This window comes from Polyodon spathula, chromosome 4 (assembly GCF_017654505.1).
Source record: "Polyodon spathula isolate WHYD16114869_AA chromosome 4, ASM1765450v1, whole genome shotgun sequence".
Lineage (NCBI taxonomy): Eukaryota > Metazoa > Chordata > Actinopteri > Acipenseriformes > Polyodontidae > Polyodon > Polyodon spathula.
Genome location: NC_054537.1, coordinates 11449058 through 11476035, shown reverse-complemented (window position 1 = coordinate 11476035; position 26978 = coordinate 11449058). Strand labels below are relative to the sequence as shown.

General features: G+C 38.0%; 1 protein-coding gene across 1 annotated transcript in view; it reads right to left on the bottom strand.

Moving 5' to 3' along the window:
* The window catches only part of LOC121314180 (cadherin-7-like), a 46256-nt gene extending 19733 nt beyond the window's left edge, over window positions 1-26523 (bottom strand). The window contains exons 1-3 of the mRNA XM_041247188.1: window positions 26162-26523; window positions 11481-11861; window positions 3118-3412 (exon numbers count right to left, since the gene is read on the bottom strand). Of these exons, the coding sequence (XP_041103122.1) occupies window positions 3118-3412; window positions 11481-11693 (508 nt within the window). The 5' untranslated portion in view covers window positions 11694-11861; window positions 26162-26523. The remainder of the gene's footprint in view (window positions 1-3117; window positions 3413-11480; window positions 11862-26161) is intronic.
* Window positions 26524-26978: the final 455 nt, after the last annotated feature.

The window sequence follows — 26978 nt, the reverse complement described above, 5'->3', positions numbered from 1 at the left end:
CTCTGTACATCGCTTTGGATAAAGGTGTCTGCTAAATGACTAATTAATAAAATAATACTGATGGAAAGTGATGTTTGACATACCAACAGAAAACAAAAGTAACTGCAGGCTAACTTCACTATAACGAACCCTTGTTTTAATGATCCCAACAGCAAGAACCAATTTTTTTAAATGCAAATTAGCCCTATTATAACGATTACATACAGGAGCGATCCAGATACAATGATCTCAGTACAGACTGACACTGAACTTTCTCCAGTGTCAAGTGTGTTATTCTCACAAACAAAACAAAGACCATGGTTGACTAATTTAAAGATAACGCTAATTCATACATGACCTAAAATAGTACGAATCCTGTCAGTCATCTTCACACAAACTGCAACCAGGCAACAGGCGGGCGTGAGAAGCAATCTATGCTGGATAGTTTTTTTCAAGAGAAAGGACAAGTAATTACTGTATTCAACATGTAAGTCTATATTCTTTCCTTTTTTATTTCTTTACTGTTTTCTTTTAAACATACCACTTGGGGGGGGGGGGGGGGGGGGGATTGGTGTATAATGTATATGTGGAAACGGGTTTGTTTTGTGTGCTTTTTGGAGTTGTTATGTCTGATCAAATGATTGCTTGCAGACATGCGCTCGATTGAGGCTTGCTGCCTGCCTGTCTCCTGTATTGTGTCCTCTGTGCGTACCATTGTTGGTAGCGTCACATGACCCGTTTGTTTACTTTCTGTTTTGTATTTAATAAATCCTGTACCAGTGTTTCAACTCCAACTCCTCTGTTTTGCAATGCAGTTACCCACACATGTGACATGAGTACCTTGTCACAATACCATTTAAATGTTGATCAATGTGAAGGAATCTTCATAAAAGTATTCTATTGATGTTCAATTCAAATTTGCCGTGTTGTCATTATTCTGATACAGAAAAATGCCAAACCCTATTATAGTGAACACCCTGATATAACAAACATTTCTCCAGGTCCCAGGGGGATTCGTTATAGTGAAGTTGGCCTGTATGTGTTTCACTTGAAGCCATGTGCACATTGTAACATTTTCAATGTCAATTTTATGTATGTAATGTATTCATCTAAAGTGTGTGCTATATATGTACTCTACTGTATAGGACATGATATGTTAATGTGGCACCATGATCTATTTTGTGTTATTTGTGTAAAAGGAGGCTACGGTAAAAAAGAAAATCCGCTAAAATCATTTAGTTTCAATTTAAAATAATATTTTATTATTTCTACATTGTACAGTAATGTGTCCAGTGCAGCAGCATGATTTATTTTGTGTTACAGGTTTGTATTTGTACATAATGTAATGTGTACACAAAACACATTAATGTTATTTCAGCACAATGAATTATACATTTACAATGCATTAAGAACTATAAATGTACGTGTGTGTGATTTTTTTAATTACAATTTTTTTTAAAAACGGTCATTTTGTTATTTCAGACAGACTGTCTCCAGACATGTCCATTTTAGCAAGGGACTACTGTATTATTCATTGCAATGCACTGTTAAAGTGACTTCCCCGGCCATGGAATTCTGAGATAATATGTAGCCTTGTCTCTGTAAGTAATGTAGTTATTTTGGCTGTCTGACTTGCAACTCCTAACCTGCCCATCGAACACAATCAACCTGTTCCAAAAAGAATACATTTCCTTCGAGCATATATATATATATATATATATATATATATATATATAATATATATATATATATCTCTCTCTCTCTCTCTCTCTCTCTCTCTCTCTCTCTCTCTCTCTCTCTCTCTCTCTCTCTCTATATATATATATATATATATATATAGAGAGAGAGAGAGAGAGAGAGAGAGAGAGAGAGAGAGAGAGAGAGAGAGATAGATAGATATATAGATATAGATATAGATATACGTATGATGCTTCTACTCCAACAAAAGAAATGGACAATCAAACATTCCCATATTACAATGTGGGGTTTAAGCAGTAAATTCAATGTTCCTCCTTTTTCAATTCCCCATTCTACTTCTGTTATGAACCACTGTTAATTTCACTCGTAAGAACATCTTTAAATAATGCATCCACCCCTGGTTCTTCCTGGTTATTAGCCACCCTCACCCATGAAATAAACACTGCTCTAGGTATAGTATACTGTGGGATAGTACAGTAGAGAATTGTGATATGATGTGGCAGGTTGTAGAGTTAGATCAGGTTACTCAAACAGGAACACCATGCTAACATAAACTGCTATTAGGACTTAAGACAATTTACCAAAGTTCATTATGAATACAATTTTCCCTCATAAACGTTACAGTAGCATGATTGAATTGCATGTCAATTTTGTAGCTGTGTTATGTTTGTACTATCACTATACTACAGTATACAACGTCCATACATTTGTGTGCTTGCCATGCTTTCATAATGCTTTTCTCCACATGCTTTTATTATGGCAAACTTTAGCTGCTGTTGCAGCAAATTCTGAGGGGAAAGTACTTGAACTTCTATTAAAATACTTGGTTACCCTTTGATTCATAAGTATGCAGGCAGCAATATCCATAATTATCTGTTCCCTATTTTACAGTCTATGTAACAGCATGAGTGTTTTCAATGTGCTGTGGCTTACTTCAGTAGTTTAATCTGTGGGAATGCCTGGCCCATCCCATTGAATGGGATAATTATCTCTGTACTAGTGGATCTAAAGCCTCTTTCAATTGAACCCTGTAAAAGCACTCAGTACTTCAAATGTCCATTGCTTTAATCTCCTACTTATTATGGTAATATTCAAATAGCAGTAATTGTATAAAAAAAGGCCAGAATTGCAGATCTAACAAGTCTTATATAACATTACATTCAAAACCTTTTTGATTGTTGAAAATCTGAGATGATATCCGAAATCTAATCTACAGTAATGTGGGTGATATACCTTTGAATAAAGAAGCACGTTCAATCACTTCTAAAAAGAACTATTGTGGGGGGGCAGAAGTAACTTAAAACAACATACCGATAGCAGTTTCTTAAACACAAGTGAATTTGTACTGAATTCCACTGCCTATTATGAAGTTTAAAAACAAAAACGTAATTGACCTTTTTTTTTTTTTTTAAATAAATATTAAGTATTTTTCTGACTTACCCACTGGAGACATTTCTGGAACTCCTGCTGTGTAAGGCCCATCCAGAAACGTTGGCTCATTGTCATTAATGTCTTGTATTTTAACAACAAATTCAGATTCAGGTTCAACAGGCCTGTTGGTGAGCCGGTCGACTGCCTGTGCCCGAAGGGTGTAATAGGCCTGCTCTTCACGATCCAGCCTCTTTGTAGCATGAATATCCCCTGTATTTTCATCAATAATAAAGATGGAGGTTGCCCCCTCGCCTGACAGGACGTATTTGATGTTGCCACCTCCTTTGTCAACATCAGAGTGAAGCTGGTGAAAAATGAATGCAAGGCAAGGTTAACTCACACAAATGTCAGACCTGTCAAAAATTAGGAAGAAATAATGTATGTGTCATAATCTGTAGCGTACAATTTTACTCTCTTCAGATAAGACTGAATTCCAAGCAGTTTTGGAGAATTTTTAAAAGCATAAAAAAAGTCATCAGTTAAAGTGAACTTCTAATGTAATTAGTATGAATTAATGTAAATTTCTGAATCCATTTCAAGCTCCATTTGAAACATGAAAGGAACAAAAACTACTAATTGTAATATTTTAAAGGTCTATGTAAAATACCATGTAACTGTATCGGCCTGTTCTGATGGAGAGTAAAGCCTGAGATCCTTTGAACAACATTTCAAACTCATCATATTAGTGCATAAGCCATTTACTGAGCTTCAGTGATTAATGTTGCTTACTGCTCATATAATGCGAAGAGTCACAGAAAATATATTTCTTCACTGAGCAATCATAAATCCAGATTCTCAATGTATCATTACAATGTCAAGTAGGGATACACTGTATTCTCAGCTAAATTCCTAAATAAGACTATTTGTCCTATCGATACCTGGTTTCTAAAAACATGATCTAAGAACCACTTTCAGACAGCCATTGAAGGACTCCAACAACATGGCAGGCAACCAGTTCCATGTACCACCCACAGTGTAAAAAAGTGCCTCTGTTCCTGAATCTGCCAGCACTAAAATTTTAAACGGATCTGCTACTTGTCTCTGCGCTAAATTTGAAATGGCGACTTGACTGACTTTTTTGACCCCTTTAAGAATTATAAAAAGCCTTCTATTTATCCCCTGATAGGTTATGTTCCCTCAACTTATTCTCAGAACTCACATCATGTAGCCTTGGGATTAGTCTAGTTACTCTTGTCTGGTATCTCTTCAAAGCCACATTGTCATTTTTGTAGTGTGGATACTAAACCGAACACAGGATTCCAAGTGTGCCTTCACTGGGTTATTATACCACCGCATCTAAAGCCCCCTTTTTGACTTTATTACCAAAGATTCTTTTGTCGTTTTAATTACCACCCCACATTGCCTTGATGTTGACAGTGCCCATTGCAACGGCAACATCTTTTTCATGGTGTGACTAGTTCAGAACCACTCATTTTGTATTTGCATCCTACATTTTTATGGCTGATATGCAACATTTTATTGTCAATTTGTTGACATTAACCCCCTCTGTGGTCCGATGTCGGACCCAGTCCGACACCATGAAAAAGGCGTCATACACAGATCTTTTTTCTCCGGAAAAAGCTGAGAAAAGCTTTCAATGGCCAAGAGAGGCCTAAAAAAATGGAGGCGGATCTGAGCAATAAGCACAGTCCCTTCAGCACAGACACAACACGGACATAAACAAAGAAGAGAGCTGCTTCCACACCCAGCGCTCAAAGAAAATCGCAGACATTTGCCAAGCTTTTTGAGATGCTATAGTAATGAAATAATGACTTGGATAGCATTATTGAGGAGTTTGGTGATAAATTGAGATGATTTGTCAGTATGCACTACTATGAAGAGATATGTGATAAATACAGCAAACAAGGAGTGGGGCAGTGCTGGAGATGCAGTACTGTGTCCTTTTGACATGGAGTACCTTTTACACCTGTTTGACTGTAAATAAAATTACTTTAAAACAGCATGTGTGAAAATGAATTAGACCTGACACGTCTGACAGGCGCTGAATAAATAGACCGCAAAGGGTTAAGGTGTTAAAATATAGCAATAATGGCAGCTAGAATTCACTTTTAAAAGATGTTGACACAGAAGTGTTTTGATCTGGTGATGGCCCCTTGGATCCTATACCCAAGTATTGACAATTTATATTATACTGTTATGAAGACAGCCCTTTTAAATTGTTCAGTGGGATCTAGCCAGTCAATCTATGTCAGAAATAGGTTACTGAAGAGTATTAAAACAATGTGGTATTACAACCATCGTTACTGTAAAAATAAAACTCAGCTATAATATTTGTTCATTCACAATAAATATATTTCTGGCTAATACTATTGGTGCATTTCAAAAAATGAGTTTGTATTTCACAATTGTAGAATAAGCTAAACTATCTGGTATTAATTCAGTGTTGTGTCAACCTATCAGTCTTGTATTAAATGCATACTAAGACAGCCATGTAAAACCAAATATTACTATGGAAATCGTACTGTATGTTACTTACCAGTAGGCATCAATTACATGAAAGGCCAAGGGAACCCTCTTTCTATTAGCTGTTGGCTGTCATTCTAATTAATAGACCTCCATAAAATATTGAAATTAATATTTAATATATTTCAACACTGTATATTTGACATGAGCTTTCAATCAGTGGTGTAGTGGTAAATTAAAAAAATAAATAAATAAAAAAAAAAGTGGGTAAATGTCTGTGGCAGAGCACGAGGTCTGCCTGTAAATAGTGTGTGTGTTTTGGTGGTGGTTGGCAGGGATGGGGTTAATTCCTGTCCCTGCTAAAAACATGTGAGAATGTGGCTGCTCGCAAATAGAATAAATGGTGTTTATTGGGAGTAACCACATGGTATAAAAGGAGAGCCCAGAGCTCTGTTAGGGAGACGACCAGGGGGCTGTTGCTGCCAGACAGGGAGACAAGGAGGTGTTGCAGAGAGAGAGAGAGAGAGAGAGAGAGAGAGAGAGAGAGAGAGAGAGAGAGAGAGAGAGAGAGAGAGAGAGAGAGAGAGAGAGAGAGAGAGAGAGAGAGGTGTTTTTTTTGTTACTTTTGATTTATTAAAATAAACTTGTCTCCTTTCTGCACAGAACACTCACATACACACACACAAACAGAACATGCAGTCCAGTGGCCAGGTCGCCTGTCTCGCACGCAGCAACACAACACAGACGCTCACTGTTAAATTTGCACATCATAGGAGAGTAGAAATGAGTAAACTCTGTATCCCTTATATGAGAAGCAGACTTTTAGCCAAGTCCTTAAACCTCGAGTCCGAGTCTGCGTCCGGGTTCCGAGTGTCGAGTCCGGGTCATCAGAATCCGAGTCCGAGTCATCATGGTCTGAGTCTGAGTCACAAGTCACGAGTCACAAGTCCTTGTCTTCGAGTCTCAAGTCAGAGTCCTTGAAACAAACTCAAATCAATGTTCATTCAACTGGTGGTAGTATGGGGGGAACAGTTTACCTAATGAACGTTGTCTGATATCCCTCAGGAAAAATGCACAAATAATAAAAAATACAAATACAAACAATTACTTTCGATATTTTTTTTTTTTCTAGCTAGATTATTCTATTTGCATGCCTTTTTCAACTTGTCTGTCACTATCTTCTTTTCTTTTGGAATTGGTATACTGTTTGAATGTACCTAAAGTTTATAGAAAAGCTCGAAGTTCAAGTTGCGGATGTGGTTTTTCACTTTGATCTGGACTATAATGTTAGAAAGGTACATCGTCAGAATGTGGTATACGTACCACAACTTACTCATGTAAAGGCAGAAAGTGGTACAATGTCATATTTTGGTACATGTGCAATCAATCAATCATGAGAAGTCCACCTCAAAGTTGCACAAGTAAAGCAAAATGCAAAAGACTCAATGTATTGCACGTGATAAATATCCACATACAATATCAAGCATCAACATAAACTTATCACTATTATAACACATTTATTTAAAATAAACAAAAAAAAAAGGTATATAAATAATGGACATTGACAAAATGTTTTTTTTTTGTTTTTTGTTTTTTTTTAAATCACTCGACCATGACATTGTTGAGTGACTATGACTGAAGCATATGCATGTAATGACCTAATTAGTGAGACAGTTGATTTGATACCGGACATGGAGTGATTTCAGCTGTTGAATTGCAAGCTTGAATAAAAGCAATAAAGAAAATCAAAAAAAAAAAAAAAAAAAAAAAACAATATGCCATGTCTGTCAAGAGAGCAGCGCCTTCATGCAATCGGCATGTTGGAGGCTGGGCCAGGGCAGCGGACTGTGGCTTGCCGTCTTGAGGGCAAGCGAACACTGTTAACCAGCCACCCCTGGTATTTCCCCTTTGTGTAGTTTCATAATGTAAAAAAAAAAAAAAACATGAAACACAAGGCAGATTTCTAGGTTGACGCTGTACAGCATATTGCTAATGTGTTTTTCCCATATTCATAATAAATCATTTTCATTTTGTAAATTAAGTTGTATTAAGTCATTCTGTTGTTCCTTTTTTGCTATCAATCAGTCCTTAGTCCTTCTGTCCTATCAGTCTGATAGATCTGCCTATTTAATGGTAAACAATTTTCGACTGAATTTGCCAGGTGCATTGACGTTGCTTGCAAACAGTGATGGCATTTGCTGGGAACAAGTGGAGATTAGAAGCAAAACACAGAATATTTAATCACACAGAGACTTTCTGATATGATGAAGCTCTAAACGTATGATTATAACTAATATGATTATTATTATTCATTTGTTTTTGTTTTCAGTAAACTCAAAATTAAATTAGGTATTTTTCAAGAATGCAGTTTTAGAAGTGTATTTCTACAGTGCTTAAAAAACTTAGAACATGGTTTAAAGTAATAAAGAGAAATAAGTACTTACTTGTTTAATGCTGACATAATTTATAACTTATAGAACTTAATGCAAAAGATGGGAAAAAAAAGGTTTTGTGTGGGGGTACGTTTTACAGCCAGTTGGATTTGAGAGGGTGTGTGTGTACAATGCAACCAGTTTATTATTCTTACTATGATTGGCTGCAAAGACAACAGGGCTGACCTGTGATTGGATAATGTTTTGTTGGGTGGGTTTTTATTGTGCATAAGTTTCCTAGTAACTGTAATATTATTTGTGTAACAGAAAATTGAAAAAAAAATGACTCGTTGTTAATATCTCTGAGTCACGGGGCCCAATGTTCAAGTCCGAGTCCGAGTCACACAAGGTTGAGTCCGAGTCTTTTGCGGCCGTGACATGAGTCCGAGTTAAGAAAAATACGACTTGAGTCAGACTCGAGTATGAGTCCCAGACACGAGTCCTACAAGTCTGATGAGAACTGGGTAAACTGGCTATATTGTCCAAATTACTTGCGTATATCCTCGGCTACACCACTGCTTCCAATACCATGTTATCAAACACTAACTATACTCTAGAACAGGGGGTGTCAAACTCGTTTCACTTGGCGGGCCTAATCCGATACCCTGGCGCTTGGCGCGGGCCGGGAAGCAGTTAATGAATCCCCTTTGCATAAGCAACACAAATTGTCATGTTGCTGTGATTGCTGTCAATTGCCGACCACGTGGGTGAGGCAGCAGTGTGTCAGCTGGTTCGATTAGACGACACCAGTAATACCAGAACAAGGTTCTGTAGTGACAAGTGTCATTGTGTCTTTATCCGTGAAGAGAAAGGTGGAACAAAAGTGCTGTGTGTTTCAAGAGACTATGAAGCAAACCATGGCAGGAAATATGATACATATACAGGAACGGTACGTGAATATAAATACTCTGAATTAGCATAGCCATTGAAAAAGCAGCAATTGATGTTTACTAATGCTTGTAGCATAAGTGATGCTGCTGTTAAGACAAGCCATGTGATTGCTCACAAAAAAATGTTTCTTCAAAACCATTTTCTAATGGAGTTTTTGAAGAATTGATGCTGAAATAGTATCTTGAGAAGCAGCAATCTTTCTCCGTCATGAATACCAATAAAATGTTAATTCTCAACTTAACTCGATACTCAAGATATCCTCAGCCCAGTCATTTGATCCAGATGTTGAAGCGCTGGTTCAATCAAAGGTTCCAGGTATCAGGAGCAGCAATAGGAGCCACCAATGTTCTTTGTCTTTATCTTTTCGCTGAGTGCTAAATAAAAAAAAACAATCCATATCTATCTATATTTTGTTTTGTTTTTTTGTGCCGGGACGAACATGGAATGTTCATGTTTGGATATTCATTCAAGATTTAGATATTTGTTCAGATAATTCGTTTTAAAAACCTTATCAAAGCCATTATATGTAGAACTGTGTCAAAGTTTAAAAATATTCCAGAATTAAGAAGGGCCTTACTTTAACCTTGGGAATTAACAACAAAACAAAGAAAGCAATACAGTAGTTAAATTGTGTGTGTATTTCAAGTAAAAAACATTTTTTTTTTTTTTTTTTTTTAAATAATCCCTGCCCTTGTTGTGTCTTGGCAATAAACAAAGTGGTCATAGACGTGTTTTTATAAAGTAATAACATTGTTTTTTAACTTGAATAAATAATTAAAATAAAAGCACACGTTAAATACAGCGTTGTACAAAATAAACAATATTTACTCACTGTTTTATTTATTTTTTTGCATTCCACTTAACTAACAAACTAGGATTGCATCATGAAAGAAAATTAAAACGTTGATTAATATATGAGTTTTGCAAGTATGACCATAATATTGCAGACAGAAACGGACCCCGATTGTAGCAAAGGTAAGAATCCAAGCTTCCAAAAGCTATTTTATTTAGCAAGAGTGAACAGCAACGCTCGGGCTGATCTTAGCTATCAGTCAGCGCGCACCAGGAGAACGCCCCCACTGCTCCATGCCTGCCAATGGGGCACCAGCAGCAGCAGTGAGGGAAAGCGAGTAGCGGCTCCAGCAGAGTAAATCTCACTGCCGGCTTCCGCAACAATATAAAATCTCACACAGAGAAAAGAATTTCTGACAGATACAGGCATTTGTTTTTTGCCTTTAAAAACATGTGAAAAAACGTTCGTTCTTTTACGTTTGTCCCAGCACTATTTTTTTTTTTTTTTTTACCAGTGTTCTAGTGAATAATAAAATTATATTCCTATATTTCGCGGGCCGGATGACATCACTCTGGGGGCCAGATCCGCCCCGTGCACCATATGTTTGACACCTCTGCTCTAGAACTTTACTTGTGTTCTACCATGTAATGACTATTTGTAAACAGTCAGGTTTTTTTTTTGTTTTTATATGATAACATCTACTTTTACTTTACATTTTTGACTAAAGAGGTCTGCAAACAAGTTCATGAATGGTTAATGATGATATACAACTGGAAGATTATATTTTCTACAGTGTGTTTTATGACAATTTATTACATCCCAATATTTTCTTAAACCTTATAAAAGTTGATTAGGATCCATTGGACCATATTTTCAAAGCGTTTGTTCCAATTATCTCCTATTTTTGAAAGAGGTTAAATCTCTTTACAAAACTACAATCAAACCAAGTAAGCTAAATTATCTTAAGCACTCTCAAGGTGTTTGTTTCTCATCTTGTTAAATTAAGATAAATTTTTCTTCTTTCCAAAAATGAAGGAGTTAAAGATTAAGTAGCACATCGCATTACAATATAGCATTACAGGTCTCACTTTTCCTACAGTGACTTTGAGGACAGATCTCAAACTCCAGTGCAGTAGAGTGACCTTTTTGTAAATAACATTGAAACAGACTTTAAAGTTATAATTGTAAAAAGTAAACAGTGAAAATAAAAATTGCCTGTGCATTATTTAAAAACTTGTAGCAACATGTGGGGATGTATAATGCTATTTTTTTTTCTTACTCTTTAGTTAAAATGGAGGAAGCACTTTGAAAATATGGCCCACTGTGTTTAAAAAAGATTATTGGATTCTCTAACAAAGCTGTACAGACCCTAATCAGAAACAGGCCGCCCATAGGGATAATACATACAGCAGTACAAGTGAGAAATTAGTCCTGCAGGCAAATCTATGACACACCAAACAGAAAAATCCCGCATCCTAAAAGAAAATGAACGTTCCCATGAAGCATGGAAATGATAAAAGTTTACCACGGTATATTTATACAGTATTTTTTTTTAAGCTCAAACCAAACAAACCAAACATACTTGGACAAGTTACACTATGGGAGACAAACCACTACAGACTGTTCTTTTATGTAGTGCATTTGCATGTGCTTTTGTTTTTTGCAACCATAAAAAACAAACAGAAAAAAAAACCCTTGCAGTTAGGTACAAGTATGTACTGCACATTCATACAGCATATATCAAAATAAAGCCTATTCATTCATCACCACACACACATATCCACCACAAATATCAATGCTTATGGTCATAAAAAGTGGCTAACAGTACTTACCTTTCCTACATAGAGTGGATCGTCGCCTGTGTACTCCTCCAACACAAAGAATTGATTCCAAACCCAGCTGCGCTTCAACCTTCGGGGGGCCTCTTCTGTTTGGTAGGACTTTAAATTGGACCCTGACAGTTCAGACAGACCAATCCCACAAAGACAACTGAGGATAATTATTGTCTCCAGCAAATTATGGATTTCTGATGCACCTGGCTTCATTGGTTTCAGTGTTAAAATAAAAAGAATACAAAAGAAAAATATGTTGATACTGTTTCCTAAATACTTTCTGGTTTCCAGAAAAAGCTTGTGGCACAATTGCAGTCAGGAGCCGTGGATTGGAAGAGGTCACTGCTGTAGACTTCACAAGCAGAATGGTGTAATAGGCACCTATCAGAAAGAAAGACAAGGACTGATGTCAGTGAATAACCTTAGTGAGCACCATTGTTTCATTTAAACAAGTGCTGTAAGAAGCATAGCTGTGGCTACACATTTATAACATTTATAATACAATAGTTTTATTATTATTTAAACAGCCAATCTTCAACTTTATTTTATTCCTGCAAGTGTTTTTCCTCAGTTATGATCAGCTGACCTCTGTAACTGGGGGTGGGAGCAAGGGGTTGTTCTGGGGCAGACTCAGTAGTAGGGCAGCTGCATCTGTGGTAAATGGTCAGATGGTCTCCCCGAGATGGGGCGGCATGTACCTTAACTTTGAACTGACTTAAGACCAACTATCGAGTCGAAGCTTCCTTCCCTCGAGAAAAGCTATAGTACCATTGAGGAGTGTTTCGCCTTAAAACGGGCAATTGAAACACTTCAGTTCTAAACCCTGAGCTGGCATTTCACCCTTGTTGCGGACCATGACCCCTTGAAGCGGCTCTACCGGATGTGGAACACCAACGCCAGGATCACAAGTTGGCACCTGGCCCTGCACACCTTCAGGGTTGTCCATCAAAGAGGAAAGTTGCACCAATAATGCAGTCTTCTTCTCTTTGGAAGGCACAGGGTTGGAGGATATTCCAATGGATTGTTAGCGCCACTCTGAAGGGAAGGGTGTTTAACAGGGATTGTGTTCCATCACTGGCTTCTCAGGCTCATGTGTATGTTTGCAGGAGAGAGAGACGCTACGCCTATTACGCACTACCAGCTGTGTTTTGTTTACAGGAAATCGGAGCTGAGGATTGGTTGGCTGCAGTTCCAGCAGGACAAGCAGCCCTAGATACACCCCTGGGCTGAGAGCAACAACTTAAACTTAAAAGTTTAAGTGTTTCCAAACACAAGTCACTGTGTGTGTGATACTGGGATTGTGGTTTAATTACTAAAAGAGTGTGCGATTAGTTGCAGCGGGGCCTCTTTTTTTTTAGTATGAGCAGTGCCCCGCTGTTTTCACGATAATCTTTTTCATTTAATTTACCTTTTTAATTTTTTTATTTGAATCTGTGTTTTCTTTTAGTTTTTGTATTATTACACTACCACGTGTTGTACCCAGCTGTTACCATCGTTAGGACCAGCTGTGGTTTCTTGTGTGCTGTTGAGAAATAAATCCTGCATGTCTGTGTGGTGTGACAATGTCAGCCACACCTCTTTGTGCGACCAGCGGACAACCCAAACCTACCCCTATCACAACCCCCTTAACAGCATCATTAAATACAGAGAACAGTGTTTTGTAGGGCATTAAATGCATTCTAATATGAAAGAAAGTCTACCCTTAAAAAACAAAACTGAATTCATTGACATTTGGTCTAAGTATTGTTGCAACAGTTGAAAGCCAGTTATGTTTTGTTAACCTAAGGAAGATTTGCACTGCTCTGCCACTGATGCTTGAATACCAAAACTGACTAAGTCTTTGAGGCTTACCCATCCCTGACAGACTACATCATATCACTATTTTGTAAAATGAGCACAATAAAGGGATTGTTTGTGAAATAAGAGTACATTTTTAGCATGAAGTACAATGTTTCAGGACATGGAATCTTTTTAGAATTTAGATTATTCTCCAACATCATGCATTTCCTCTAACACCACATGGAATGCAGCTTCCTTCAATTCTCATTAGTCCTAATGATCTGACCATGCCCGAGGGGAAAGCATGGTTGTCTGCAGATAGTCATTTAAACTGTAAGGAGCATACAGCTTGTTCTATTAAACAGTAATTATTTTGTGCCTTCTGCTTATACTGTTGTGGTCTCATAGAGACTGCTTGCAAGGGAATTGCTTACCCTCTGATTCCTGTTTTAGTCTTTTCTTTATATACTGTTACCAGTATTCAAGTTAAACCAGTATGATATTATCTAATCAGGGTCTAATTTAGATCATGAAAAGGTGTGGTAAAAGATAATTAAAAAAAAAAAATACATATGAATCTATTTAATCTACATTACACAAACACAGAAGTAAAATACGACAATTAATTGAATAAATGTGTATAATAAACCCTTCACTGTACAGCTTCGTAAATGTTTCATTCTGTCTCATGTGTAGCAGGTGACCACTGGTGGGCAACTTGGTAAAGTTAGTCATATCTGTAATTTATATGGAAAATCATTTTTTGAGAAAAGATTCTCTATAAAGATTATAATAAAATACTACCAATGCACAACTTAAGCAGTAACGCCCATGTTCTTTTGTCAGTAGTACTTAATAATTATAAGAAACAATGCAAATGAGAGGAGGCCATTCGACCGATCTTGCTCGTTTGGTTGATCATAGCTTATTGGTCCCAGAATCTTATCGGGGAACTTCTTGAAGGATCCCAGGGTGTCGGCTTCAACAACATTACTGGGGAGTTGATTCCAGACCCTCACAATTCTCTGTGTAAAAGATAAAGTTTTCTGTTGGGAATGCCCCTTTATCTAATCTCCATTTCTGAACCTTGGTCCTTGTTTCTTTTTTCAGGTCACAACCAGGAATAATTCTGGTCACTCTTCTTTGCACTCTTTCTAGAGCAGCAATATCCTTTTTGTAGCGAGGTGACCAGAAATGAACACAATATTCCAGATGAGGTCTTAACTAATGCATTGTAATGTTTTAACTTTACTTCCCTTGATTTAAATTCAACACTTCTCACTATATATCTGAGCATTTTGTTGGCCTTTTTTATAGCTTCCCTACATTGTCTAGATGAAGACATTTCTGAGTCAACATAAACTCCTAGATCTTTTTTCATAGATTCCTCCCTCAATTTCAGTATCTCCCATATGATACTTATAATAGTACTGGGACAAATATCCGAATATTTAAACTAATACTTTTTGACATGTACTCGGTTACAAAAATTAGATGTTTGTATTTGCTACAAATAACAAAAACACCATGCACTTATTTACCGCCTCATCAGAATTAGCGCAACAGTTTCAAAAAATGGCATTTCAAAGCCGTATGCCAATGCAAAACAACCCACAAGCCCTGGAATGTGTTAACCTGCTTATAAAACGGATATAATAATACATAGAAAAATAAACTTTTTTTATATGTAAAAAAAAAAAAAAAAAAAAAACACTGAACAATTTTATAGTATATTCTTCTGCTTTGGAGAAAAAAATAGTCAGACACAGTTACACTGGAAGTTTTCAACATTCCCAACAATAAATACAATAATAAAATACTATTTTGATCCCCAGTAGGGATCAAAATAATTAATTGTTGCCCTGTCCAGCTACTTACCTCAAATACCTGAAGCTGGTTAGAAGGAGAGTACACGCAGCCGAGAATGTGCTAGACCCAGGGGAAGGGTGAAATTTAGTTGCAGTCTTTGCAAACCGCTAGGCTGCGACGGGGGATAACTAGCCAAAATGGCTAAAATAACATTAAAACACGGCTACAATCTTAGCGACTGTAAATTATATATATATATATATACACACACACACACACACACACACACACTGCTTTTAGGGAAAATGATAGAGAAAAACAAGTAATAAGGCACAATAGTGTAGAAAAAATATATATACTTAGGCTCTCTGTTGCGAGTTTACTATGTTGTATATTGATATTTTCTTAATCAAACTCTAATTAGACAAAAATAAGTTCCGTCGTGCATTAAGTAAAGTATATGTATGCATGGTTTAAAATTCCTCAGTGGCCAATCAGCATGCAGCATCCAAGCATTCCGTTTTATAAGTACTATTTATTTCGGGTATAAACAAAACAACAGTTAACTTGAACTGTTATTTGGCATTGTGATGAGTCAAAGGGTTTTCGGTCTGTGATTCAGCCTCCCGACAGTAGATGGCATCAAACCAACTCGGGACTTCCCTTACCAAGATCTCGTGACCATGGCAAAAGTCATCTTTGAGGGGCGGCACCTTGGTGAGGGGCGGAAGTACGAGTATGTAACTTCCAGCCACTGGAGTCAAGTGAAGGAGAAGGACACGTGTCGGTTGGGGATTGGTGTTCCACTGACTACAGAGGCGGGACATTACATACTAAAGGGAACGTACTACTGTGTTCGGGGTTGGTCCGAAAGTAAAGTAGGAGGAGTAACGGGTGGAGGGAGAGTCTGGTTTTGTGCAGCGGGATTTTTTGAAACACTAACATTTCTTTTGTCTTTTTTTTGTTTATGTATGGTCACCACGAAGACAAATTAAAGACGAGTCATCACAGTTTGTTTTGGATTCCACCCCTGCACTCCTTCCCTCACACCATTTTGTTTTTCGTTTGTTATTTAATCCTTTTGTTGTGTATAGAAAATAAAAATAAATTATTTTATTTCTGTACACATAAATTACTGTCTGGACATTCCATTTAATACACTCTCGCCTCACAGGCATCCTTTGTTTTATAGTTATTTCACTAGGGTAATGTAAGTCCTACATGATTTCCATTACACAAGAGTAGATGTTAAAACTTCATGCTGATTAGAACTCAGCTCTCGCCAAGATACCAACTAAGACGTAGCTTTACAGTAAACTAATGTGATCCATCTACATTTCTTTCCATCTGTTGATGTAGATAACCTTCTGTCTGGTGTTGATGGCTGAAGTGTAATGCTGGCTCAGCTTATTTTGCCTCCCCAGCGCATCAGTGCATACAAGGCTGCGATGCTGGCTCCAGGGATCAACCACAGTGCAGTCTCCCCAGCGCATCAGCATGACAACCGTCTGGATTGAGCTAAGTAGGATACATCTCTGGGGTCTTCAAATAGGCAGCTTCTGTCCTCTGTTTCGTCGACTAGCCCATGACACCTCAAGTGGGCTCGACAGTGATTTTCGCATCCCAGCATCACCCCCCTCCGTCCCTCACTCAACTCAGCCCAGTTTACTTACCCATAGATCAGCTTTGCTTTCTTTCTATTGTGCTTGAGATCCCCATCCAGAATCTTTCCGTCTCAACCACAGCCAGTTGCTGCTCCTTTCTGCTGCTTCAGAAAAGTTCTTCACTCTGCGACGCAACTCTTGGCCACTGAACTTGATATCTCTGAGAAACCGGATTGTAAAATATGCCACAAATCCTCGACAACCCACCTCCACTGGGTAAATTTGGACTCTCCATCCTCGCTGTTCCACTTCAGCAGCTAGTTGAGCATACCAAAGTTTGTTCCTCTCATACGCCTCATCCACAGCATCTTCCCATGGCACTGTTAACTCTACCAGATGAACAAGGCATGCTGACCCAGACCACTAGACAATGTCTGGTCGCAGGTCAGTGGTGGCAATCTCAGCTAGAAACATAAGCCATTGACCAACATCTGGCAGCATTTTCCAGTCTCTAGCAGTTTCCAGTTATCATGGGTGAGGCTTGGTTTTAACACCTTTTCTTGGTGGTTGCTCTCATGGATGGAGGAATATTGTCTTTTGTATGTAATGATTTGATGGAACTGGCCGCAACTTATTGGTCAGGTTATGCTTGTCTTCCAGTGCTAAGGCCAAACATCGCAGAATCTGGTCATGGCGCCAAGTAAACTGTCCTTGGCTAAGACCCACCTTATATCCTTTCAAAATGTGCCTTAATGTTGCAGGTGATAAACACAAAGGACATGAGGGATCCTCACCCACCCAGAGGTTTAGGTTCTGTGGTGATGGGAGAACATCATATGTTGATCTGACGAGGGCCCTGATCCTGCTCTGTTCCATTGTCCATAGGTCTTGTCAGCCGATCTTGCATTGTTTCACACTCTCCCATCTCATCCATTCTCCCTGCTTGGCCTGGGAAACGGCCTTTACACACCCAATCCTCTCCTCTTGCTTTTGCACCTCGTTGACTACTAGCTTCCTCAGTTGAGCTGGGGTTGCCATGTGCCATGTAGGAGGAGCTGAACTGAGACCAAGACCCCCTCTTCCATGCTGAACTTGATAATAATATCACCAATTCGAAGAGCAGCCTTAGCATCTTCCACAGCTTTCTTTGGTGCCCATTTTCTTCCAGTTTTCAACACAGGTGCTGCCCCCCTTACGCATTTGTAGTAAAAGAATCTACTAATGTAATTTCCAGTCGGACTTTGGCGCACTTAAACTCCTCGGTTAGAGCAGAGATTGGTAGCTGCAGTATTACTTTACCATAAAGTCCCACTCTGCTGAAGCAGCGTGGAACTCCCAACCATTTCCTGACGTATGAACTGATTAAAGCTTCCAGCTTCTCAACTGTTGTCAAGGAAACCTCGTACACAGTCAATAGCCACAGCAGTCTCGGAAGTAGACCAAACAGAAAGCACCAGAGTTTCGGTTTGCCCGGTAAAGCACTGCTGTCTATGTCTTCAACACTTCCACTGCTTGTTGTCTAACTTCTCCCACACGAACGGTGTCCTTTAGATCCCCGCTGTACCATCTCCCTAGACTTTACACTGGCTTCTCCGACACTGTTGGTACTGCCTCACCATTAATGTAGAACCTTTTATCTACTACTTTACCTTTAATTATAGAGACACTCCTTGATTTAGTGTGATTGAATTGCATTCGTGCCCATTCAAGGTTATTGGTTAATTTGTGCAATAACTGATTAGTGCAGGCTACTGCTGTAGTCATTGTTGTCACGTCAACCTTGTATGCTCGAATTGGTGGTAGTCTCATACCAGAAGTCAAGCGCTCTCCTCCCACTACCTGTTTTGATGCCGTAATAATTACTTCCATTGCCTTGGTAAAAGCCAGTGGAGAAATGGTACATCTCTCCTGCCATTACTCCAACCTCTAGGGATTGCCACGTAGTGTTGAATTCTGAAGTTGAAAAACTAAATTGCAAATCTTCAAAGTAGGCTTTCACTAAATTCGTCAAAAATCAAATGCTGCCCAAAGAAGTTCATGTAGCACTGAACCATATGCATTAGCCAAATCCAGGAATGTCACATGGAGCTCCCTCCTCTCCTTTTTAGTGGATTGAATTTGTTGCCAGATTACGCTGATGTGTTCCAAGCATCCTGGGAAACCTGGAATGCCCACTTTTGTACTGAAGTAACTTATTCTTAGTCTTGCTGTAAAGTAAAGGCACACACACAGAGGCCACGGCCATGCTCCCCTGCTGTTATGCTGTCTCTGCCTGCATTCAGCACAATATAATGGCATTTATTACTTTTTGAAAAAGAACAAATATCTGAAAGAACATTTAAAATATGAGCAAATATCCGAACATGAAAATACTGTGTTCATCCCAGTACTTATTTATAATGGACATTTTCATTGCCTGCATGCAGTACCTTACACTTTTCTATATTACATGTCATTTGCCATGTGTCTGTCTAGTTCTGAATGCTGTCTAGATCATTTTGAATGTCCTTTGCTGCTGCAACAGTGTTTGCCACTCCTCCTATTTTTGTGTCGTCTGCAAATTTTACAAATTTACTTACTATACCAGAATCTAAATCATTAATGTAGATTAGGAATAGCAGAGGACCTAATACTGATTCCTGTGGTACTCCACTGGTTACCTCGCTCCACTTTGAGGTTTCTCCTCTACTCGGTACTTTCTGTTTTCTACATGTTAACCTTATCCCTAATCCATGTGCATGCATTTCCTACTGTGTTCAGTTCGAGAATTAATCTTTTATGCAGGGCTTTGTTTGATTATCTGTTACATCAAGTAACTTAAATCATCACTGCATTCATTCATTCTCTTTGTGTTTCTACCACAGGTCCTAGCAAGGCTTATCCTATAGCTATAACATCATCAAAGCCAGCAGACTAAAGCTTGTTAGCTGCCACTGGCATATGATACTGCAACACCTCCATGCTGTTAAGCGGCCTTAACATTCACATGGGAGAAGTTTGCATCTGGTTTTCAAACAAGGGGTCAAGACAGCTCTAAGCATATGGCATATCTAACTTAATATATATTAGGGCTGCAACGAATGGGTATGTTTTGACCATTGATGGTTTGGTTCATTGAAGGAAGGTTCGAAACTTCAATGGTACTCATTTGCATAATTTATTGGTGATGTCATCATAGCTACTTGTTTATATTTGATTGAAAATCCTATTTTAAGGGTAATCCATATAAATGGAACAAAACATTCACATGTAGTTTAAAAACACATTATATAAAACAGTAATCATGTTTTTATAATTTAAATAAAAATAAAAATACATGTTGTTTGTTTGCACGTGATTGACGCTGCTTGCGATCTATATAGTAAACTTGCATTGCACCAGTACCAACTGCAGTGGACAAAGCTTTATTTCACAGTTACCGTTCCAAGCAGGTTATCAGTCTCATTTTACTACTACTAAAAACACTAATAATACTAACAACAACTTCCGCTTGTCAAGTGACCCCAGAGATTAATTTTGCCTCCATGATACGAGTCGCTTGCACAAATTGCATTCAACATTTTTTTTGGTCGTCTGGGCATTTAACCCAAAAAATCCCAAACAGCAGAGGGGTTTCGAGACATTTCTTTCATTGCAGCTTACGCTATTCAGTGCTTTGCTGTCAAGATGGCGAATGAAGAAATTTGCTTCTGGTTAACACGATCTGGAGGGGCATTTCGAAATTAAAATTGTTAGTGTTACCATATATTGTGTATGTTTCAAACATATTCTACCATAGCACTTCTCTTACACTGTCTTGTACACTAGGTATTCAGTACATGTTTTACTGAAGCAATACAGCTACTAGACCTACGAGCCCACTGCTTTGGATACTATACCCTGCTCCATACACGGCAGCGGTGCCATATAGAGTTGCTACGTATACAATTTGGTAGCAGATTTTAATAACAACTTTTGTTTACGTAATATGCATTATACAAATCAAAACATGGAATTTTGCATGCGAATGACATTTAATGTGTGATTTATAGTATTCACACATTGTTAAGCAGTTTCTGTTAACAGAAAAAAAAACAAAAAAAAAACATACAGTGCGTGAACCCGTCTGACGAATCTTCGAAGGTTTAAAACAATATTCGAGTCCCTGGCTAGCGAATTAACCTTCAGAAACAGTGGCAGAGCAATAGCAGGTGCAGCAGGTGCAGCTCCACACGGCCCGCGCACTCAGAGGGCCCCGGAGGGGTTTGAAAGTTTTGATTTTTTTGGTTTTATTTTTAACAGTGATACTGTCCTTTGTGGTTTACATTGGTATCACCAGGAATCACTATTGTCTTAATTATCCTAACATTTTCTCCCCGGTGTTATGCCAAAAAGTGTCATCGGCAGAAAAGTGTCATTTCTGTAGTTTGTGCGCATGCAAATTCATCTGCGCATGCCTACTGTAAAGTTGTCGTTTTCATTGCCAAATAGTGTCAGTCTTTAAAAATGAAAGAACCTGTTGCATTAGAAAATGTTTAAAAATGTTTTATCTGAGGGTAAATTCTCTTAAAGAAGTATACGGCGGTGCGGTAACTTAGAGATGTTTGGAAATCTGCCGTCAACATACCTTTAGGGATGTTTTACTTAATTCAGCTACATATTTTGACATTTTAAGACTGGATGGTCATGTTTTAAATAAGTAAAACAGAACTTATTGTAAACTGTCATAAATGAGTTACATGTTGTGCTACAGACATCTTGCAACTCGTATAGCCTAATATAGTTCATAAACTATCTTGTTAATTAAAGATGCAACCAAACGGAATAGTTTTTGACGCATAAAAAGCAGATTTATGGAGTACACTGTTTACTTGGTTTAACTTAAAACAGACAACTAGTACTGTAACGAGAGCCAGTAGATCACCCATAATCACACTATTATTACATATATATTTTCTAATATGAAGTGCATGTACGTTAGTATGTTACATTATAATGCATTACGTGTTTCACAGTATATTGTGGGCATGTAATCTGTGAAGGGTTGATTTTTATTGATAGTGTCACTGCCAGATAGTGTCTCCATTTAAATAACGATGTGACACTATTTGGCAAAGTGACACTATTTGGCATCTATAGGTGCTCAATAGTGTCACTGCCAAATACTGTCTCCAGTCTGGTGATTCTATTTGGCAGTGACACTTTTAGGCATAATACTGGAAGCTGGTACGAGGCACGTCTTCATGGAAGCTTTTCAGCACAGACAATTGCAGTTATATTCTATGTGCACGATTCATCCTGTAGTTTAGAAAGAAGCTGTTGGGTGCTGCTGCGGGCACCAAAATAAACTACAGCAAATCAACATGCCAGCATTCTGAATTAAAAATAATAATAATTAAAAAAAAAAAAACGGTTTCCTATGTGAGTCAATTTCTGCAAATGTCGTGTCCAGAATCGTGAATTCTGTAATCGTTTCTGTGATCACAGAATTGGGGAATCCTGCTGTCCAGGATTGGTGACTAAACCTGTTCGTTTATGATTAAAAAAAGTGTACTGTTGGATCTAAAGATGTATGCAAAATAAAATAAAATAGGAGAGTAAACTTTCTTATTACGTACTGTTTCATTCTGACAAATAAATATAGTTCAATATTGAACACTTGATTTGGTATGTTTGATGTTTATAAATAAGTGTTAAATTAACGTTTGGGGAGGGTGGCCCACAATAAAGTCCTGTACCGGGGCCCATATTCCTCTTCCTCCGCCACTGTTCAGAAACTGCCTTAAATATATATGGTTCTCAAAAGTATCCCCCCCCCCCCCCCCCCCACTTGGACTTTTCCACATTTTATTGTGTTACAACATGGAATCAAAATGGATTTAATTAGAAGTTTTTGCCAGTTATCAACACAAAGTGAAAAATAAAATCTACAAATTGTTCTAAATTAATTACAAATATAAAACAGAAAATAATTGATTGCATAAGTATTCACCCCCTTTGCTATGACACACCTAAATAATTAATATAATTAATTGAATGGAGTCCATCTGTGTGCAATTAAGGTGTTTCACACGATTTCAGGTTAAATACACCTGTCTCTGGGAGGTCCCACAGTTGGTTAATACATTTCCTAACAAAAACTACATCATGAAGACGAAGGAACATTCAAAGCAAATCCGGAATAAGGTTCTTCAAAAGCACCAATCAGGGGTAGGAAATAAGAACATGTCCAAGGCATTGAATATCCCCTGCAGCACAGTAAAGTCCATTATTAAGAAATGGAGAAATATGGCACAACTGTGAATCTGTCTAGAACAGGCCGTCCTCGAGTATCCGGGCGAGAAGGACACTAGTCAGGGAGGCCACCAAGAGGCCTATGGCAACTCTAAAGGAGTTACAGTCTTCCACGGCTGAGCTGGGAGACACTGTGCATACGGCAACAATAGCCCGGGTGCTTCACAAAACTGGCCTTTATGGGAGAGTGGCAAAAAGAAAGCCATTGTTGAAAAAAACTCACATCAAATCTCTGCTAGTTTGCTAGAAGGCATGTAGGAGACTCTGAGACCAAGTGGAATAAGATTCTATGATCTGATGAGACCAAAATAGGGCTTTTTGGCCTCAACGCTAAGCGCTATGTTTGGTGCAAGCCCTACACCGCACATCATCCTCACAGCACCTCCCTACAGTGAAGCATGGTGGTGGCAGCATCATGCTATGAGGATTCTTTTCTGCGTCAGGGCCTAGAAAGCTCATGAAGATAGAGGGCAAAATGGATGCAGCACAGTACAGAGAAATCCTGGAGGAAAACCTGCTGAAGTCTGCAAGAGACCTGGGACTTGGGAGAAGATTCATCTTCCAGCAGGACAATGACCCCAAACATACAGACAAAGCCACACTGGAGTGGCTTAAAAACAAAAAGGTCAATGTCCTGGAGTGGCCCAGTCAAAGCCCGGACCTCAATCCAATTGAGAATATGTGGAAAGAGTTTAAAATTCCTGTTCACCAAAGGTCCCCATCCAAATTGACGGAGCTTGAGCAATTTTGCAAAGAATTTTGACTTACTCAATCAATTATTTTCTGTTTTGTATTTGTAATTAATTTAGAAAAATTTGTAGATTTTATTTTTCACTTTGAAATTATGGACTTTTTTTGTGTTGACCAGTGGCAAAAACTCCTAATTAAATCTATTTTGATTCCATGTTGTAACACAATGAAATGTGGAAAAATCCAAGGGGGGTAACTACTTTTGAGAGCCACTGTGTATATGTATATATATATATATATATATATATATATATATATATATATATATATATATATATATATATATATATATATATATATAGATAGATAGATAGATAGATAGATAGATAGATAGATAGATAGATACACACACACACACACACACACACACACACACACACACACACAATATCTAATATCAGGGCACAATGCCTTTAGATTGAAGTTTGGAAGAGGTTATCTACAATCAAAATGGTGCTATTTAAATGACAAATTACCTGTTGCTATATCAAAATGTGTGTGTGTGTGTGTGTGTGTGTGTGTGTGTGTGTGTGTGTGTGTGTGTGTGTGTGCATATATTATCTATCTATCTAGATAGATAGATAGATAGATAGATAGATAGATAGATAGATAGATAGATAGATAGATAGATAGATAGACAGATAGATACATAGATAGATAGATTTTTTGATGCATGCAAAGAGAGGGAGACTTAAGATTTATATTTGCATTACTTGTTCCTCAGTTATTGTATTGCTCAAGCCCAATCCATACATACATATTGAATATACATTAAATCCTAAAAATTTTCATAATGAGTGACAAGGCAGAAAAGCCCATATTCGCCACTCTTTCACCTTCCCCCAGGCACTTCAGGCTACTGTACCCGTGGCAGTCATTAACAAAACTGTAGTATGTATTTCTTCCCTAACTACTGGCCTGCTTCTCCTTGTAGCTGGAAAGGCCCCCATTCAGTGATCAATATCAAAGACAATCTGGGTGCGTAAATGATAGCTTGTAGTGTTGGCTTCCTTCCTTTGGCCAGTACCTATGCCACCTAGTGGCAGAAAACAAAATTAGACTTTAATGTATTATTTGGGCCACTGTGTGGGTTACTGTGAGCACACCGCTTATATAAAACAAGAAACTTCAAAATTAGAAAACTGTGTACATTAGCATTAATATCACATAGCAGTAAGTCAAATATTGGAAATAATTCTAAACTTTCCAGACACCCTCACTATAAAGTACACGTAAACCAGGACAAAAACACATTTTTGTGTCTTAATTGTGCTATTTGACTGACTTGTAGATCTAAGAACAGAGGTAGAACAAATACTTAATAGAAGTATTTAGAAATCTGTCAGGATTAAGAAATTCTTGCAGTTCCCGTGCTAGTTATCTATATTCTGTACATTGTAGTGCTTGGAATTATTAACAATGTGCTTCTCAATGCCAGACCTCTATACAGCAGTTAAACCAATCGATGCACAACAGCAAATCAACCCTTAAAATGAGCCTTACTAAGCAAGAGATTCCCACGAATTAAGCATTTATTGTAGTCACATAATAAGCTTGTATCAGGACTGAATGCGACATCACAGTAGTTATCATTAAAAATAAGCATCGATTGTTTTATAATGCAGAATTGACGTGATAGCTACTGAATAACTAGTAGAACTGTATAACGATGATAGTCAATAAGCTCACCCAACATTTCAAAATCTCCGGACGGCTTTCGATGCTTTGTCAAATGCAGGTGCCTGTTTTATACCGGAGCTATATAGCCTATTATGTGCGCACTCTTCTGCATACAGAAATATAAAAATAATTGTCGTGCCGGTATTTAAAAAGACCACATACGATTTGGTAATGATCCTGCACACTACCAGTCTTCGTAGATTACTACATTATGGGGAAACACAGATATGCCAGGGGTCAATATCAGACAGAACAGGCACTGCAGAGCGAACCTTATCATATGAATACTAATTAAAAACTAAACTAGGGACCTCAACACTTCAAACATCCAAACCAGCATTGATAGCATTAGAAAGCAGAAACATGCAACTGTTCACATCAGACGAACTGTTTGTACACTTAATGATTTTTAAATTTCAAGCAGTCAGACTTTTTTTTTTTTTTTTTAACTGAATACCATACGCTTGGAATCGCTTACCGTTATATTTCATGCCCGGTATATCACACTCGCTCCGTCACTGTTATTTACTACTGGAGGGTTGCAGCTGCAAACATTTACAACTTTTATTTACGACTAATAAAACTTTTTTCTATTTGTTTCGGGTTTGAGCAGCGGTCACTCAGACTTTCAATTCATTTTGTTGACTACTCTACCAGTACTATCGCACACATTTTGCACTGATTTAGACTAGGCACAGCACGTTTCCGGCGCAAATTAATTATGATTATGGCACTGCAATATACTGTACATCAGACCTTTATTTAAGAAAATGGTGTATTTCTTACCTCCCTCTTGCAGTCGTTTTAACTTGGATGCTTCAACGGAATTAACCTAAGCAGAGCTCTGTATCACTGGCATATGTGTAGCTGTTGTTAGCTCCTCCAGTGAGAACTTACACTTAACAGCAGCTTTGGGCAAATTCGGCACAACTTGCAGGCTCACACAGCGCAGTGAACTGAGGGTCTCTGGAGCTCCGGACTGCTGAAAGGTAATCATGCTCAGTTGCCTCAGCTCCTAATGCCACTTCATCTGAGACTAACAAAAAACGAGATGCGAGATTCTTTTATTTTTTAATTTTTACCACCCTGAGATGACTATGTGCTATTCAAGAGACCCACAACAGAGCTCCCACATGACAGTATCTATAGATTGAGCTTCACGAATACAAAGAAGAATAAAAAAGCAGGAGCGATCTTAAAGGGGGCGGGGCTGATGCAAATCTAACTCGTGGCGAGATATTTGCATTTCAAAGCTTCAAGATTGAGGAGTTTTCTTTTCTTTTTTTCTTATTTTTTTTTTCTTTTCTCTTTTTTCTTACTTTTTTTTTTTTTTTTTTACTCGTCAAGAAAGCTGTTATAAAGTGGGCTGCTGAGGCTTGCAGGGAACCTCATAACACTCATCAGAATTTAATTTGCGTCGTAATTTCACTTTACATGAATTGCCTTAAATCCGGTATTTATCCAATTAAAAAATAAATAAATAAATAAAAAAATAAAATAACCCACGCCTGCCCAGCTCCCTAAAACTCCCTAGGTATTACTTTGACTTGGTCAGGGTGGTCACTGTCAGGTTGCATACAGTCCTGCATTGTAATCCTAATCC